General features: G+C 37.9%; 1 protein-coding gene across 1 annotated transcript; it reads left to right on the forward strand.

Annotated features, from left to right (window-relative positions):
- The first annotated feature begins 9,958 nt into the window (after positions 1-9,958).
- pi15a (peptidase inhibitor 15a) lies at positions 9,959-15,001 on the forward strand. Its single transcript, XM_039666737.2, has 6 exons — positions 9,959-10,123; positions 10,611-10,926; positions 11,612-11,730; positions 11,868-12,000; positions 12,465-12,580; positions 13,121-15,001. Exons 2-6 carry the CDS (start codon positions 10,663-10,665, stop codon positions 13,254-13,256), a joined length of 768 nt encoding a protein of 255 aa, XP_039522671.1. The 5' UTR covers positions 9,959-10,123; positions 10,611-10,662; the 3' UTR covers positions 13,257-15,001.
- Positions 15,002-18,537: the final 3,536 nt, after the last annotated feature.

Consider the following 18,537-nt stretch of genomic DNA (forward strand, 5'->3'; position numbering starts at 1 on the left):
ACTCCAGTCTAAAACAACATTCTCATGGTCATCTCTGGAAGAGCTGGCTAGGTTTTTAAGCCAAGTTTTCATTGTCTCGTTAAACAAGACAGTATCACGGCTTACTGTATGATTTGTTTGAAATTAGAGAAAGACCTCAAAGCGAACCACCCTATGTGATATTTGATAAAAGCTGATACGCCCTCGCGGAAAGCTTTTTCTAAATCAAGACCTGCTGAGCATGTACATGTAGCAGGCCAGAGGGTTGAGTGCGGATATTATATCAAGAGAAACTGGGAGTGTGATACTCTTTGTTTTTGGAGACAATGAAGTCATGCAGCACAGTTTCACTCAAGTTGATGGGTGACAGATTTAAAGACACTGAAAACGTTAAATTATAATGGATTCTTTGTTGAATAAGCCAAACAAAAGCACCGAAATTATGATGGATTTTCAATCACCATCAACACTGCCAACATGCCTTAAAAAGCCTCTGAATAGAAAAAGCCAAAATGGTCAATTATAGGGACACAGTGTAACAACGGAAATCTTTCATTACCAGCCATTTCTTTTTGAAGGATTGAGTACAATTCATCATTAAACCATGTGGAGTACAGTTTCTCTGGCTCTGTCTTGTTGCTTTCTGTAATGGATCCACAGCATGGAGGCAAGTTGTAGATAGAACCCAAGTGCAGTTTAATATTAACAAATATAACAAGATAAAACGAAAGCAAGACATGGCATGAAACAAAAACCATGGACATAGACTTAATTAAACAATGGTCACAGGAAACAATACTTGACAAAGACAAATGGCAAACATGAGGGCATATGCTGCGTTCCAGGCAGGTTTTTGAGCACGTAAATCACAACTTCAAACCATGACTTACGACTTTGCAGCATTCCAGGTCATTCATGCCAAACTACCTGAGCGCAAGGAATTGTGGTAGCTAGATCTAAACAAACCAGCATGGCGGACCTTACGGGGCTTTTGCGCATTTGTAATAATTTCTAATGCCAAAGGTGCTTACTCCTTGTTTATTCGTGGGAAACTGAGGAGGAAAAATAGCGCATAAGCCAAGATAAGCTGTTATACCTTTTATTTTACTTTATTTGTATATTTGGAAAATGTATTTGGTATTAATTTATCCTTGCTCTCAACGGACTGAAAACTATTTAACGTTATTGTCACCGTGTGTACAGCCAGCAGAAACACTGCATCCATAGGGGCTGTCATTGTATGGTTTTGCGGGCTATGTGACGTCAGATATCGTAACTGGGAGTACATGGATCTAGTATGAGTTCACGGGTGGGAAGACATGGGTTTGACTGCCGTTACAGAGCACTTTCATGAGTATAGACCTTATGTATCCCCGCCCCTTTTCAGCTTTGTGCTCGTTATCTTTTGACTTCCGGTCTGTATTTGCAGCGTTGGAATGAACTGCTCGTGAAAAAAAAAAAAAAAATTCGACAGTTGTTAAGACATCTGCTTTACAATTCTTATGATAAACATTACAATGCTCATGATAACTTTTGTTAACTCTACAATAAGTAAATTCACTTAACCAGCTAATTACACCTCGACAGCGATGTCATGGAAATAAACAGAGCGACCGCGAAACCGGAAGTTCAAAGACAATATTCTAAAGATGACGGCGCCCACGTTTCTCTGGTGCATAAGGTCTATAAGGTTGGAAAAACATGGGTTACAGGTTGCCTGGAATGCGGCATTAAATGCACAAGACTAATGACAAGACAAGGGACAACTGTGAACAATGAACAGACGATTAACCAATGACAAGACATGGCAGGATCACATGACAAACAGGGAATCACATGACAGACATGGAACTTGACATGAACAAACCAAAACATGACAGAGACAAGATCAAATCACATTGGAAGTGAGGGAGACTGAGAACATTTTGTATCTTTTTCATCATAGCATACAGAACCGGGGTTCACTCGAACGTCACCCCTTCTTTTGGACACTATACAAACCATGCCTATCTCCACATTACAATTAACTGACTCATGTATTATCATACACTAAATAAATCTACACAATCAATGCATTCCTGTTTTTTTTTATTTACAAGATGTGTTACTTGTGCTGTAATGTTGCACCAGGTCTACTGGCAAACAATCCGAAAAGATCACCTTAAAGATAAAGGCCTGTTTACATTAAATGTTTTTAAATGTTTTGTGTATGTGCTATCTGTGTGGTCAATTAAAACAAAATAGAGAAACAATTCATGTTATAATCATTCAGGTTATTAAAAATTACATTTTACTGAAGCACTACTTTGAAAGCATATTGAAAAATGTAACTGGTGGGGTTTAATAGATTTCAAACTGAATTGTTTGTGCTTCAAAATTTCAAAACCCTAAACTTTAAAAGGTACATTCTTAGAAAGACACCAGCCATGTACAAGCCAAACCAGGAACTTTAAAACAACCTGCAAATATTCCTTAAGTTTGTTGACTTGACAGTTTTTGCTGAAGTTACATGATGAAAAAAACAGTGGGGGAATAAATCTCCAAAAACATTTTGATTATAGGAAAAGGATTTATGACAGTTAACATTTTAAAAACACAGGCCAACTGAAAGAACAACCTGCATCTGCTCTACCAATCACCGTGAATTCCAGCTGTAGCCTACTGCTTACAAGGTCATCATACAGTAACAGACATACACATATATGCACAAATGTATCCTGCTGCTGCACATGTGTCCATGTAGCTCATATGGTAGCACTTGGCATATAGCAACATTATATGTTCCAGACAATTCACATACTACTAAGCATGCTTAAATTCATTGTTCAATATAGGCTCGTTGGCAAAACGTGCCGCTAACTCAAAAAACTTACCTATACATACATTTTTCTGCAGATTCCAGCTGAAATGACCACTGTTGGCAGTAAAACTCCAACAACTTATCTTTGCTTTTTCACAAAAACTTGCTTGTTAGTTCACCTGGTACAGCGTTGCACTCGCGATTTGTGAAACACAAGAGCTCAAAGACTCATAGAAGCAAGACAAAATGGGATGGTAGCTTCAGCCAATGTATTTTTTAGCTTATAGCCTATTTGCTTTTGTTAACACTGTCGGTTAAGTTTAGGGTTTAGTGTTGGAGGTATTTTATTTTCAAACGTGATAGATCGCCACTCACTGGTCATTTCATTTCTGAATTGCCTTGGCACGTGCATAAACCAATAAAATAAAGCATTGCCAGATTCAAGATCTTCTGTTTCTGATCAAATTGAACACACTTTTAGCGGAACTCACTGGATATTTTAATTTTAAAGTTTCTCGAAACGTACAAAAAGCAACACAGTATATCATTTTGCAGAAATGTCGCCACAGGCTCGTTTTTCCAAACAGTCGGGTTGGCATTGTTTGTTGCTCTATGCTAATATCTGCCAAATATGCAAATACAAAGTAGACTGAGTGAAATGTTGCTGTTTTTTTACCACTGCTATAAATGCCCAAAATATATACAGTTGTGTATATACACAAGGGTGTTATGTGATAGTTAAGTATTTAAGCAGATGAAAGTGTAATAAAAAAATAATGAATTTATATTTCTTGAACATTTTATCAGATGCAGTTCCCATACAGGGAAATTTGAATCTCTTTTGCAGAAAGTTTCTCTCTTATTTTGTTTCACTTTGAAACATCTCTCTCTATTTGAATCATCTCAGAGTTAAACAATACTGGGCAACTTGAATTAGAAAGTAAGTGTTGTAATGTTGACATCAGACAAAAAGTTTATGAAACACAATATTCCTTTCTTCATCCCCTAAATCACCTTGGACACACAACATTTTCTGCCAGCAGCTCTAATATTTTTAGCCACGTGAAAAGAAACGTACAAATAACAAAGAACGAAAGCCACATATCATTGGGGAGTGCATCTGACATACAACATTAAGTTAGAATTGCACATATGCAGTGTGATTTGGATACATGCTCTTGAATTAGCCATGACAGGTAGAAAACCTTGGCTAGGGAACAAGGCTGAAACCGCCAGCTGCCAAAGCTGAAAGTCATCTTTCTTCTGCTGTCTAGACAGCCTCAGGCCCTCTTTAGCCGCAGCCAATCGGCTTGCTCATTTTCACAACCAAGGGAGATCTGCAAGACCACGCTGACCCACACTGTGCACTTTTATTCCCACCAAGGCCAGACAAGAGATGTGCTCCAAAGTGACTATAGACATGTAAAATGTCAGAGCATTTTGTCTTTTCTCCAACATTTATCTTCACACACCAGAGTACAATGGCATTTCAATTCAAGGGATACTTCATTTAAAACCCAAACTGAATCTGTATGTTTTTCAACAGAGTAACTTTCAACCAACTTTCAACTTTCTTCTGTGGCTTGACTTTGACTTTTAAAATGGACTTTTACTGTATAGACAAAAACAGCTGAAATATTCTTCAAAATATCTTTTTTTGTGACAAACATTACATTAAACACACATTAAAAATGTAGACTTTTTGGCAACTAAGTGAAATAGGTTTGAGCTGAATCAGTTAATTTAACTGGAAATTAATAAAAACTAAAACTTATAAATAAATATAAATTGAACCTAAATAATACAATTTAAAACTCAGTTGCAAGTTTTTTTCAACAGCAGAAGCTACCGTAATTCAAAATATTAATAGGAACTGGTTAATACTAAAATAACTGAACTATACTCTTGGAACCGTAATCAAACATGTCTGTTATTTTGTACATGTTTTTGAGCTTGATGTTGTATTTATGGACAAATTCGTTTTCAAAAAAAAAAAAAAAAAAAAATCCCCACAAAGGTTAGGCCTTGGGAGCATATCATGTTTACTCGTCCCAGCGGCGTTTACATCAGAACCTCTTGTGAAATGTCTGAGGATGGCCACAAAGCCAACTGCCCCCTCGCGTCGCTTATAAGGTCCTGGCATCAAAGATGGCCATAAATGTCTTATATATATGAGTGAATATTTTGGCTGAATGTAGTATGTTAAAAATAGATACAGCAGCATGGAGATGCATGATCATGTTCCCACACCTCAGCTTTATTTACTGTGGACTGCTCACCCTCCTAACGTGCAGGTGTTGTTTCTTATATCTACAAGATGTTTAATACATAGCTCAATGTAGTGTCAAGTTATTATGAGGTTTCCTCTTCCTTTAACATAACACAGTTTACACTTGATCTTGGTTTAAGAGCTCACTTTTGTATGAGCATTAGTCAAACCTGAAAACAAGATCTTTGAAAACCCAGAAAGGCCCAATGTGAAAGCATGTATCTAGACAACATGGTGGGAAAACATCTTTTCTGGACCACCCCCTTTCCTTCATCTGATCAGAGCGTTTGAGACAGACATGGTTGCTTTGAGTTTATGGAATTCTAGTATAAATTGAACACTATGATAAAAAAAAAAAACATCTTATCGTTTGATTGACACTTTAATATCCATATTCTTTTTAAAGTCCCCTAGTCAATCATTTTATCCCTAAAAAACTCATCTTTGATCACCAAAATGACATATTTAAGCATTTTTCCTGAAAAAAAAATTGTAATGTAACTCTACACAGTTAGCATATGTGGTTCTATGAAAATGCAAATTAGCCCCACCTCCACTCACTCATGCCAGCTCAGAGGATCACATGTTACACATTGACGTGATTGCTAACAATGTAGTTTGTGATGTCACAGGAACACCAGCGATTTCTGAGACTTTCTTTGGTTCACTGCCATTTTAACGAGACAATTCTCAGCAATGGTGTTTGACTTATGAATTTGCTCATGGTTTGTCTTAAACCATATTAAAAACACCACATCAAATGAACAATATTAAAACCTTGATTTTCACCACAAGGGGAATTTAACAAAATGACAGAACAGTGCAAGAGAAGACATTTTTTCATTTTCCAAAATTAATTCTATGCAGTAACATCTAAACAAATGTAGAGCATAGCCAGAAAACAATGTGAAAACATGGGCATTTCATAACACACGCCTATGGTGCGGATAAGCCACTATGTATTGACACTCCACCTTATGTTTACATCTAAATTGATCTCAATAAGAACTGGATGTGCTATTTTTTGAGAACAAACCTAATGATTTCCATTCTGGAAAAGATCACTGTGTTAAAGGGTTATTTCGGTATTTTACACTGAAAGCCCTGTTTTAAGATCTTTTCTGATGAAATAGAATGGTTAGGATTGAAATTTGGACAAATGCTGCTGTCCCGAGAATTTTAGGTTTCTGTGTTAGCACGGGAGTCTCCCGCAAATTGATAGCGGCTCCCTGATCCCGCAAATTAGTTCAAATCTCAAGGAATCTAGAGCGAGCAAGCAAGAGCGTGCAAATACTGTGTTTCAAACCGGAGAGAAGCCTTGCGCATGCGTAGTAAAAGTATAACCTGTGGGGGAAAAGGAGTTTTAAACCTTATTTTGGGGCAAAGTCATCAAACTTTTTCAGCGATTTTTATCATATTTTACTGCTGTATCTATATATGCACGTTTTATGTCCCAGTGTCCAGAGGCCTTGCCACGATGGCGGCATGCCTAAAAGGACTTTGAGTCAAGTCAATGGAGTTGGACAAAAACTACAAATGCCAGCAGCATTTGTCCAAACTGTTCTATTTCATCAGAAATGATCTTAAAACAGGGCTTTAAGTGTAAAATACCGAACTAACACTTTAAGTCTGGTCTTTTCAATGACTACAAACAAAAACAAATGATGAGTGACTGTTTGAATCAAATCATCGCTTCAGCGTAGCTCTCAGATTCGACCCCTGAGGGCAGACGGTGGTTTAGCTAGTCTCGAGGCAGTGGTGTTTTAGTTTCATTCACACACCGATGACTGCTAAGTGATTTTCCTAGACATGCTGTTCCATGCCAGAGAAGAAACTAAAGCCTTGGGGTGGAGTTCACAGCTGTGAAGCTGTGAGAGTCTGTGTCTAAACAAATGGGCCGAAAGCACACTGATGAACTCCATGATGTGTAGCCTCTTTTGCTTCTAACCCTGTACGTATCAACAGGGCTTCCACGAGGCCGCGGAGAGGTATCGCGAGGGGAAACTTGGAATGAGGCAATAAGAAAATAAATGTTTCGCCTGAAAAAAGTGGCCTTCTCCAAAGCAGTTCTCTACTCTCAGTCTATCCCTTACAAATGAGAAGTGATTGTTTGTTTGACTGTGTGATCATTAACCGTGGTCTAATTACCTGAGGCAGTGGTGACTGTTGATGTTGTAGATAAGCTTTTGGATTCGAGTGATCTAAAAGACCTCAAATAACATGGGGAGAACACATTTCTTGATGGCTGATGGAAGTTCCCTTGTCAATAGTGAGACTACTACAGACATTGTTTCTGTTAATTGATGGCAGAAGCATGTGTGGTGTGCATAAATGAACATCTGTCTTAGGAGTGTGCATCAGTAAAACCAGAGCAGGTGCAGTGAGGTCATAGTAAAGGATGTTTATTAGTGTGTTCATACTGAATTTGGATTGGCCTGATGATGGAGATTTGGGGGGGGGGAGGGGGTTGCTTTGACTGTAGATGTTACCTGACTTATGTCTTAATGGCAGAATTGACAATATTGCTTTAATATACTAAAGCTGTCGTATGTGTGGAATCATACTTGCCCCCTCAATGCCTTATGTATACCTGAGGTTATTTGCAGCAGTAAATTTCAGAATATGCATGTATATATGTATGTGTATGTGTATATACTTTCAGAGTGGTGTACCAGTCTTGACATATGGAGTAGATCTGACATTGTTTTCCCAGAGAGAGCCCAGACTGTCTCATAATATCCAGCAGCTCTCACAAAGTTGTATATCGGCTGAATTTCTCACAATAGTAGCTCGTGAAAGCCATCACTTCCAAGAAAGTTTGGAAGCCACTTGCGTTCGTGGGGAGGAGGGGGCTGCTTCTGCGTCACGTTGCTTTAATTTGTCCTCAGGCTGCCAAAGAAAATGATTAAACTGCTGAGGGGGTTTTGCTCTTGGCTCGCCAACTGCTGTGGCACACTATATTGGCTTGACTCCGACGCTGAACAAGTGCAATCTGTATATTTTAATGAATTATTATAAATACGACAAAGAAAATAAAGTTGAGAGCAATAGCCCTAAAGTATAAAAACCACTGGACTTCTTCCAGCCAATCTTGAATGTCCTAATTACCTGGCCATTTAAGAAAGTGTAAGACTATTGTTGTATCGTAACTACATACTTTATGGTGCAGCCCAACTGACAGACCTTATTAACAGTTTTCTACAGAAACAAAGTCAGCTTTAACAATATACATAAGCTTTTAAAGATATTAAAAGAAGAATAACAAGAATATATCTATGCATATGCAGTGCATATGGATGCTAAACATAATAAGGTAGAAGAGACCCAGGGACTGTAACATGACTTGAGTTGTATTACACGACAGTGCTCAAATCTGTTTGGTCGATCAGCACTCCAAGAGTGAGACTTTCACTATTTGTATCACCCTACTTGTCTGTGTTTATTCCAGACAGACATTGTTTATGAACTGTCGATTTGTGAACACTTTTAGACACACACTTGTGAACGTCCCTAAGCACTTCCCCTCTGGGGAATCCCCACCGCCATTTTGAAGTGTTCAACTTCGTCAAGTGGACAAGGGAAGTTTATTTTGGAGAGAAGCTCGACCCCTCCATTTTGACAGAGTGAGCGTGTCAACTCAACATGTACACTTTAGGCAGAACCATAGAACCCAACACACCACAACTTTGACGTCACAGCAGATCACACTTAATTTACTCCCACCCCACACACAACTCCAGTGTGTAATATTGGAGTTGTTTTGATAATATATCAGATCCAAAATTGCAGATTCCAAGTGATCAATGGGTTAGAGGCCGTTCACACAGAAAGTGTTTTTCCATTCCAATTCCACGAGTGCCGCGTTTTTCAGAAGCCGTGTCAAGTTAAAAGAATTTCAACTTATACATGCAGTGCCATTGTGCCAATCATCAATGTCAGTTCCAAAACAGTGAAGAAATCAGAAGACCCCAGAGGCAGGGCAATCGTTGAAAGCTTTGCTCACAGTAGCAAGTTAGCATGGCAACAGATCTCTTTCCTGTCATTCTCTGAGCAACAACAGTTTTTATCAAGGTCCAGCAAGATAAAAAAAAAATTCCACATAAAAAATATTAGCTCTCTATTCTGCTGTTTGGCTATTTCCATTATTGCATCACGTCCCAAAAGTGCATCTCGAGATTTTCGAGTTCTGTGTGAACGGCCCCATAGGATGTTAAATTAAACACATTGCAACGGTTCTGCCAGTAGTGGACACTCATGCAACGTAAGCAATGACTTAAGATGAGGGACACGAGATGGAGGGAAGGGAAGTAAGCCAGGGCATAAAAAATACTTACAGTAAATGCATATACAAATTAGTCACTGAATAATTAACTCATGTGATTTGTTCAAAAAAGCTGAATAATGCAATAACTATAAATTCCAATAAATTCCTGACCACCTTTTGGAACACAAGGAAAATAATTTTTCCTTATTATTCGTAGGGTGTTAAAAACAGCAGCAATCTTTGTTCTTGACAATAATTTACATTTTAGGGATACATTGTAGATTTAAATGCCTGTAATTTGAAGTAAATGAATATGGGGCTATCCAGCACTTTATAGATTTTTAAACTAAATTAGATACAACACTCCCTGGTTTAATAGCCCACTCATATATTTGCAAATTTCGAGCCTTTTTATTGGCCATTGCAATGGACTAAGCTGCATTTTGGGGTCACGGGAATATTCACTTGCTTATCTTGTGTTTTCTTTTCTACGCCAGCTGTGCAAACTAAAAGCAGATGTTTAGATTAAGCCTGCTTGGATCTGCCAGGAAATGGATAAAAGAAACGCAGTATTACGTCTTAAATGATGTCACGCTTCAGGTGACGGATGAGGCGGAACCCCGCGCACCTTCACAGCCGGAATACTTCCTGAACCGGTACCTCAGCCGTATAAAAACCCGCAGCGCCTCTGAGCAGGGAGAGGGAGAGAGCAAGCGCTGCACAAAGACGTAAAACAAAGCTACCACTGGACAGATTCAGTCAAATAAGCGACGTATTTATATCCAAAGGCTGCTCTAGAATTGCTGAGAAGGTAGGGACATTTGTGTTTACAAGCTTTTATTTAATTTGATTATGTGTTAGATTGTTGTGTAGCGTGTAGACAAATGTCTGCATACTCATTGTTGAACGAATAGCTAGCTCATTTGAAAGCATTTTATTTCTATTTGGCTGTATGCAATTTATATCAGCTTTATATATTCCGAGTTAATATATTTTTTCTGATATTAAAATTACTACTACTATGAGAAAAAAGATTAAATAGGGCTATATAATACATTGGTACTAATATTTACTTAAACCAATATTAATTAAAGTCTGAATTCTGAAAAATAAATTTGAATAGAAAGGAAAAGAAAATATTGTGTTAAGTTGTTGAAGAAAATAGTTAATAGCCTATTAGTTGAAGAAAATGTTATATTGAGCATGGTTTTTTTCAGTATTGTCTCTATGCTTTAGGTTAATTGACATAATAGGTTTTTAATGCATTCTCTAATAAATGGGAATCATTTGTTTCACAGGCAGATTCTGCAAAAGGAATAGAAACCTCTCACCACATCTCAACCATCAATCATGAATGAAATACGTTTAGCTATTGACATTCTACTCTTGTGTATATCCTGTGGAGCAAGTGCACTGGCAGCCTTCAATCCCACTGCATCTTCATCTCTGCCAGCAACCAATTTAACTGATATTAAATATCTCACCGAGGCCGCAAACCTTCCCAAAACCAGACGGAAACGTTATATTTCCCAGAATGATATGATCACTATTCTTGATTACCATAATAAAGTCAGAGGGAAAGTTTTCCCCCCAGCTTCAAACATGGAATATATGGTAAGTCACTTATAATAATTACCAATTTTAAAATAAGTAGCCTGTAATACAGTCAGGAACAGTTATGCTTATTTGAACTTTTGCTCTGCACCCTCAAAGCAGTTCATTGGGTTCAGTTGTTTTATTTATTTAATTGTATAATTACCTGGCATTTTGCCTGGAAAGCCCATTGCTGCTGTTGTAGCTGGCCATGTGAACGTTGCACATGTTACTGCGCTCATCACAGGATGCAGGAATGACAAACTTCTCTGTGTACTTTTGGCACCAGCAGCTGTTGAGCAGATTTAATTGGCTCAGACCACCAAAGTAGATCCTCTCCAGTGTTATCAATGTGTTAAGACTACAGCCAAGCACTGAAGTACTTCCAAAAGTGCACAGTCATGAGAAATGCTGTATTAAATGTTTCAATGGATTGAAATGTTTTGTTTGAACTCCCTTTCTGATCTTACTATGATTTAAGGGGTAACGATTATTAAGCCACATTTTCCAGCATAAAATGTACATCCATGGTTTATGACTTAGATCACTCAGGAATCAATCAAATGTGTTAATGTTTGGGTGTTTGCAATTTTGCTTTTAATCTCCATTTTATGGTCAAAATGTGTACATCTTAAAAAACATTAAATATGCAATGAATAAATGTATTTATTTTTGAATACTGATGAAAGTGTATTCCATGTCTCAGGTCTGGGATGACACTCTTGCAAAAACGGCTGAGCAGTGGGCGTCTACATGCATTTGGGAGCACGGTCCTCGCAATCTTCTTAGATTTCTGGGTCAGAACCTTTCAGTTCGAACAGGAAGGTATGCATCTCCACCCTCAGTCCCAGTTTGTGATCAGTGATGTTTACTGTACCAATGGACATTTAGACTTGATAGACCAAGCTAAGCATTTCATCACAACATAATGAGATTTAGTGATGAGTTTGGATTGTTTACAGGTACAGATCCATTTTGCAGCTGGTGAAGCCCTGGCATGATGAAGTGAAGGACTATTCTTTTCCCTATCCTCGAGACTGCAATCCCAGATGTCCTCTTAAGTGCTATGGGCCAATGTGCACTCATTATACACAAGTGAGTTGCTTTAAGATGGTCTTTGTGTAATGCATTTCTTCAGGTATACTACCGTTCACAGTTTGGGGTCAGTAAAATGTATTTATTCTGAAAGAAATTAATACTTCTGTTTTGCAAGGATACATTAGATTGATCAAAAGTGACAGTGACAGTGAAGACAACTTCCTCAAATATTAAGCAGCAGAACTGTTTTAAACATTGATAATAACCAAATCAGCAGAATAAAATGATTTCTGTAGGACATTAAAGACTGGAGTAATGGCTGCTGAAAATTCAAAATATTTAAAAAAGTATTTAAAAAAAAGAATATGGTTATAATATTTCATTATAATGCTGTTTTTACTGTATTTTTGATCAAATAAATGCAGCCTTGTTACAAACATCTTACTGACCACAAACTTTTGAACATCAGTGTTTATCATTTTCATTTGACCATTGCTCACTTGCTGCCTCCGTTTTACCAGATGGTGTGGGCAACCTCGAATAAAGTAGGATGTGCCATCCACACTTGCCATAATATGAATGTTTGGGGTTCAGTATGGAAGAGGGCAACATACTTGGTGTGCAACTATTCCCCAAAGTAAGTATATGTTTTCTGTTCTGTAGCTTAACTGCCGACTCCAGAACACTTCTCACTAACATAATTAGGCTAAGCTTGCAATTTGGCACTCTTCTGTTAAAAAGTTTTTTTAACATGGACATCCACAAGGCTTTCTGGTTCAAAGACTTCAACGACCTCTCGCATTCCTGCTGCATGTGGAATTTTAGCAGAATTCTGCCTCTAATTCCAGAATCAAAGCACCATGATCTTTTGTAGCTGGCAACTTATGACTGACATGTGACCTCCTTCTTTCAGTCTAATTGGGCAGCGCACTTGAAAAAATTCTTGGGCTACTGCAGAGCAAGTTATTTTTAAACTCTTGTAAAGACCCGACTTGCTATCTGAGAACTAGTTAAAGTAGATCCAGATTGATTTAAAGCATGTCTTCTCATGGAATCAAAATAGAAGCGCAGTTAAAATGGGAATAAAAAATGTATACAATGCTAATTTCAAACAGTTTAGTTTAATATATCTCATTGGTCTGTCATTAACAATGTTGATACTATTGTTTTTTTACAGGGGTAACTGGATTGGTGAGGCCCCATATAAAGTAGGTGTTCCTTGTTCCACGTGCCCTCCGAGCTATGGAGGATCATGCAGTAACAACATGTGCTTTCCTGCTGTGAACTCAAATTACCTGCACTGGTTCAAATGAACACACAGACAGAATGCACATGCCCCATTACAGAGACACTGTCCCTCATGGGAATTTGCACAACATTCCTGCGTCACCCTGTTTTTTATATTATGGGCCATATAGGACCATGGGTTGCAAGGCAGCAAGTTTTTAAAGACATGTACATAACTTATTTTTCAGTATTTATACCATTATATTATATTGTTTTGTGTATGCACCCATTTATAGGAAATTTATTTATAGTTTGTTTCCTGAGAGGGACTCTACTGTGATCTGTCAAGTCAGGATTGGTGCTTACAGTATTCAACCGTAACTGTATTCAGAGATCACGAGGTGCAGTTGCCAAAATTCCCATCAGGCCTGGTTAGCCAGTCTAACATTGCACGTTGTCTGTAGTCCCAGTTTGGTCCTAACGAAATAATTCACCCAAAAATGAACATGCTGTCATAATTTAATCGCCCTTGTGTCGTTTTTAAACTCTTTTTCATCTGTGGAAGACAAAAGAATACCTTTTGAAATAATGTTTTTGTCTATTATGAAAGTCTTGGACCCCATTGACTTTTCTTGTATGGACAGAAACTGCTGAAATATTCTTCTAAATATCATCCCACAGATAATGTTCTGTTATTATTTACTTCTGACTTACTTCTAAAAGAAAGGAAAAGAATTTTTGTAATGCTGAAGCTGTTTGGTTACTGACATTCTTCAAAGTATCTTCTACGTTCAAACGAAGAAACTAAGTTTGTAACAACTTGGGGATGAGTAAATAATGACAGAATTGTCATTTTAGGGTGAACTATCCCTTTAAGTCATATGATGTCATGTCTATTAACCCTGGTGGTTGACTTTTGGTGCTTCAGAAGAAATGTCAAGTTCGGTTTTCTTGAACTGGGCTCAGACACAATAGAACTTCACTGGTTTGAATACACTCACTGGCATCCTTAGTAATGCTTTGCTTTGGGTCTTCCCTCTTGGAAGGTTTCCACATGCTTACAGCTTACAAGCGTGTGCTTGAGGCTTAGACGTTGTGGATTAGGCATCATTTGGAAAAACCTCTGCATTTTGCAATCCCAGAAAGAGCATTTAGTGAGATGGCTAATCATGCTGTACCCACATGAAATGTTGAGGCGGATTAACATGGAAACATGTTTTCGTAAGTGCACCTTATAATGTTTTTTAAAAATGTATTCGTATTGAGAAGACTGTCATTATTTGTGATTTTTACCAATTGTGCATACATGTATTATGAATTCAGAAGTACAGTCTCTACAATGCATTCATAACAGTGGCACGTTATTGCATTGTATTGCACTGTTAATTTCACTTGTTTTTTTTTTTTTTAACTGCATCACACAAGCACTTGGGTAAATCTATCAGGCACTGCTCTGAATATGGAGGGGATATAAAGGGCTATTTATTCCTTCCCCTCCTTAGATTCAACATGACATTGTTTATAGAAATGGTATTTTCTACTAAATCCACTTCTGTAAAATATCATTTTTAATGATGTCATAGCATATTTCATTGTATTAATGTGTCGTTGTAGACCTCTGAAAAATAGTTGGTGCTGGATTAAATTACATGATTATGTAAATTTGTGTATTTGCACCTAATGTGGCAGTAAGAATTTATTTATCATCTGAAATAAGCTGTACATAACTTTTTTTTATAAAAATCTCTTTTTTAATATAAATGTTGTTATTTACACCTGTCATTTTGTGCCTCATTACAAAGCAAAACCGTTCAAAGGTTTGGGGTCAATACGATTTTATCAAAACTAATAAAAAATGTTTGGACACATTAAATTGATTAAAAGTGGCATTAAAAAACATTTCATGCCTTCATATTTCATGTATTTAAAATAAATGCTGTTCTTTTGAGCTTTCTTTTCATCAAACAATCCTGGAAAAAGCATACATTTTCCCACAAAAATATTAAACTGTTAAATAAAACTCCCATTAGCAACAGATTTGATAGTGAGAGATTTGGATCAAGATTAGATGTTGAAAAAGACATCACCAGTGCTGGATGAGGGTTGAAATGATTTTGGACATTGGCCCACAAGCATAACCAAATACATTCAAACCAGAAAATGTATCATTGTTTGAAGTATGCGTTTCATAGAACTATAAACAATGCGACCATCCTTTATTTAAACTATTAAAACTATTACTCCTTGCTGATTTATTTTGTTTTGTTAAATAAAGCTGAAAGTTTTGTCTTTCTTCAATTGTGTTAACCTTGTTCACTGTTTTTCTTTTGACACAGAAACAGACAGAGCTGATGATTATGGGATCTTTTGAAGAACTCTTTCTCATCCCTGTTCCATTTACAATTTCACTAAGCATTGTAACTGTAAGACACCTTCCTTGATATGAAAACTGCAACTTAATAAGAAAACCTTGACTTTGGCCTAGGCTAGCTGATACCCGTCTTCTACAAACAATCCGTTTATGATCTTACTAAGAGAGGCCCTCAGTTCTGTAAAGGAGCGAATGAAACCGATGAACTCAGTGAAAGCTACAAGCTCCACCTCATGCACTCATTTGGGAACGGGTGGGGCGAGTAGGCAGGCAGACTCTCACCGCTACCAAATTCAGCAGATTTGGAAGAAGTATGCAGATATCACAGGGAAATATGATGCCATAAATGTTTTGATCTATTGGACAGACACAGCTGTTCCTGTACACACTTCCAGCTGTGAGAAGAGGTGGAATCCTGCCAATGCCGCACAAAGAATAACAGGCCATCATACTTAAAAAAGAACACATGGTATGCAGTAGCTGTGAAAAAAAAAATGTTAAAACATTATAAAGGTAGTGTTTCACAGGAAGGATGAAGTGGGTGTACAGTAATTCTGAATGGACAGGCTACGTCAGCTTACAAAAATTGACTCTATTTGCTACCTTTATTACTGGTTTTATTGCACACGATTCATCGGTCCATATTATTCAAAATAAAAATGTGTTAATCTTCATAATCTTTAATCAAAATGTACTGTAATAACTTGCACTTCCTCTCACCAACTTTCCTTTCCCACTAACGTCAATCTGACAACATGGACGGGGAAATGACCCAAATATCATTCACTTCTCCAACTACCTGTCTGCAGTGACGACCAAATCAAACTAGTGACGATATCGATCCCATAACGCTATTCATTGGTAAGTGGCACAGTAATGATGTTGACGACACGGCAAACAAGAATTGTGGTTGAAAACAATGCAGTGGTATTTGCGTAGTGGTAGGTGCATTATGCTAGCCTGGCTGCGCCCGCCTACGCACTTCCGCTCAATTTCATTTTCCTTCAGTACGAGAGTCTGGTAGAACCAGGCTAGCATTATGCAACATTTCATGTTAAAAATAGCCGTTTTTCTAATCCATACATGCTTATCAGAAAAGGGCTCATTCAGCCCATCAGGCAATTGTTTAAGGCTTAAAGGATTAGTTCACTTTTGAAAAAACTTTTGCTGATAATTTACTCACCCCCATGTCATCCAAGATGTCCATGTCTTTCTTTCCTCAGTCGAAAAGAAATTAAGGCTTTTGATGAAAACATTCCAGGATTTTTCTCCATATAATGGACTTACATGGGAACCAGACGGTCCAAGGTCCAAAAGACAGTTAATAACAGTTTCAGATGCAGCTTCAAATGTCTTTAAACGACACCAGACAATGAATAAGGGTCTTATCATGCGATCGGTTATTTCAAAACTTATTCCAAAAATGTAACTTTTCTAAGGACAAATGCTAGCCTTGCTCTATTCTGTGAGGCGCGTTTGTAACGTCACATAATACGTAATTACGTTCAAAAGGTCACGGGCGACATAGCTGGAAGTAGGAAGGAGAAAAATCCTGGAATGTTTTCATCAAAAACCTTAATTTCTTTTCGACTGAGGAAAGAAAGACATGGACATCTTGGATGACATGGGGGTGAGTAAATTATCAGCAAAAGTTTTTTCAAAAGTGAACTAATCCTTTAAACAATCGCCTGATGGGCTGAATGAGCCCTTCTCTGATCACTGCGATTGCCTCTATAATCCTGTACAGTAAAATAAATAAGAGGGTTTCAGGCTGGAATTTGAGACTGGGCGTGACGTCATGCGCGGCTATATCTGGCAGGTTTGTGTATTCGCCGCCGCAAAGTAGAAGATGGATTCAAAGAGACCGTGGCTTGTAGTTCATTCCAAACCCCAACGCAAACTCCACGTCAGACAAAGAAAATGAAACTTTTGTCTAGTGCCAGGCGTCGGAATAAGACGCGAGTCAACATCAGGAAGCTTTCAACAAATGGAGAGATCTCTGGTCTGCTCTAGGGCTCAAACGAATCCTATACAAAGTAATAACTTATATCGTTCATTAACGTGTTTCCATAATGATACAATCATAAGTGGATACAGTAAGCACATAAAACAGTTCAACATGGAGACAGATGGAAACAAAAACCGAAGTTTTCTACCACCCCTGTTTCCCCCTCACACACATAAGTGTGTAATTTACTCAAATGCCTTTCCTTTCATATATTTTAAATGACTTGCAGATTTATAATTTTATTACCTCATTATGACTGTAACAAAAGATGTGTGCGGCTGATGCTCCTTTGGTTATGAACAGCTCACGCAAATGGGCGAGTGTGTGTGTGTGCGTGATCCTTTTTACATTCTACGGGATGATCCATGAGCGCGCACACCTCTGGTTGCAGTTTTGCTTGTCGCCAGAGGGGGCTTAGTTCTGCAAAAACTCAGAGACTTGGGCTGCCGTGTCTACAGTGCCAATGTTCAGCAATTTTAACATAAGATCATCATCATATCAGTGTAGATGGATCAAAATAATACCATTAAAATATCAAGTAAATAAGTATTGTGATACTTGGTGCCACAGTGACGCTCTTGTCCCAAAAAGTATTGCTATACCACAATACTCAATATGTTGTCCCACGTTGAGTCATTTTTCCCTGCTGGACGTACACAAAATTTGAGGGTTCCCCCACCTGGCAAATCCCACTTTAACCACTGCGTACACACACACACGTATACTCCTCCATCATTGAGAAAAAACAATCAACCGAGCAGGTGGGGGGACTCCTTCTGCTATCACCTACCAGGTAAGCAGTCCTCGTATATAGTCAACGAGTAGGGCACCTGGAACTCTTTCCTATATTGAGTGACTCCCGGATGAAGGCTTGTATACCGAAACGGGTCGGAGTGTTTTTAGAGTTGATTATGACCAAGCCATAGCAATAAAGGCTTTTTAACTTTTCTAAAGAGAGTGCCTTGTTTTTCCTATCCAAAGAGTTCCT

This window comes from Pimephales promelas, chromosome 22, assembly GCF_988280905.1.
Source record: "Pimephales promelas chromosome 22, fPimPro1.hap1.1, whole genome shotgun sequence".
In the NCBI taxonomy this organism is placed as follows: domain Eukaryota; kingdom Metazoa; phylum Chordata; class Actinopteri; order Cypriniformes; family Leuciscidae; genus Pimephales; species Pimephales promelas.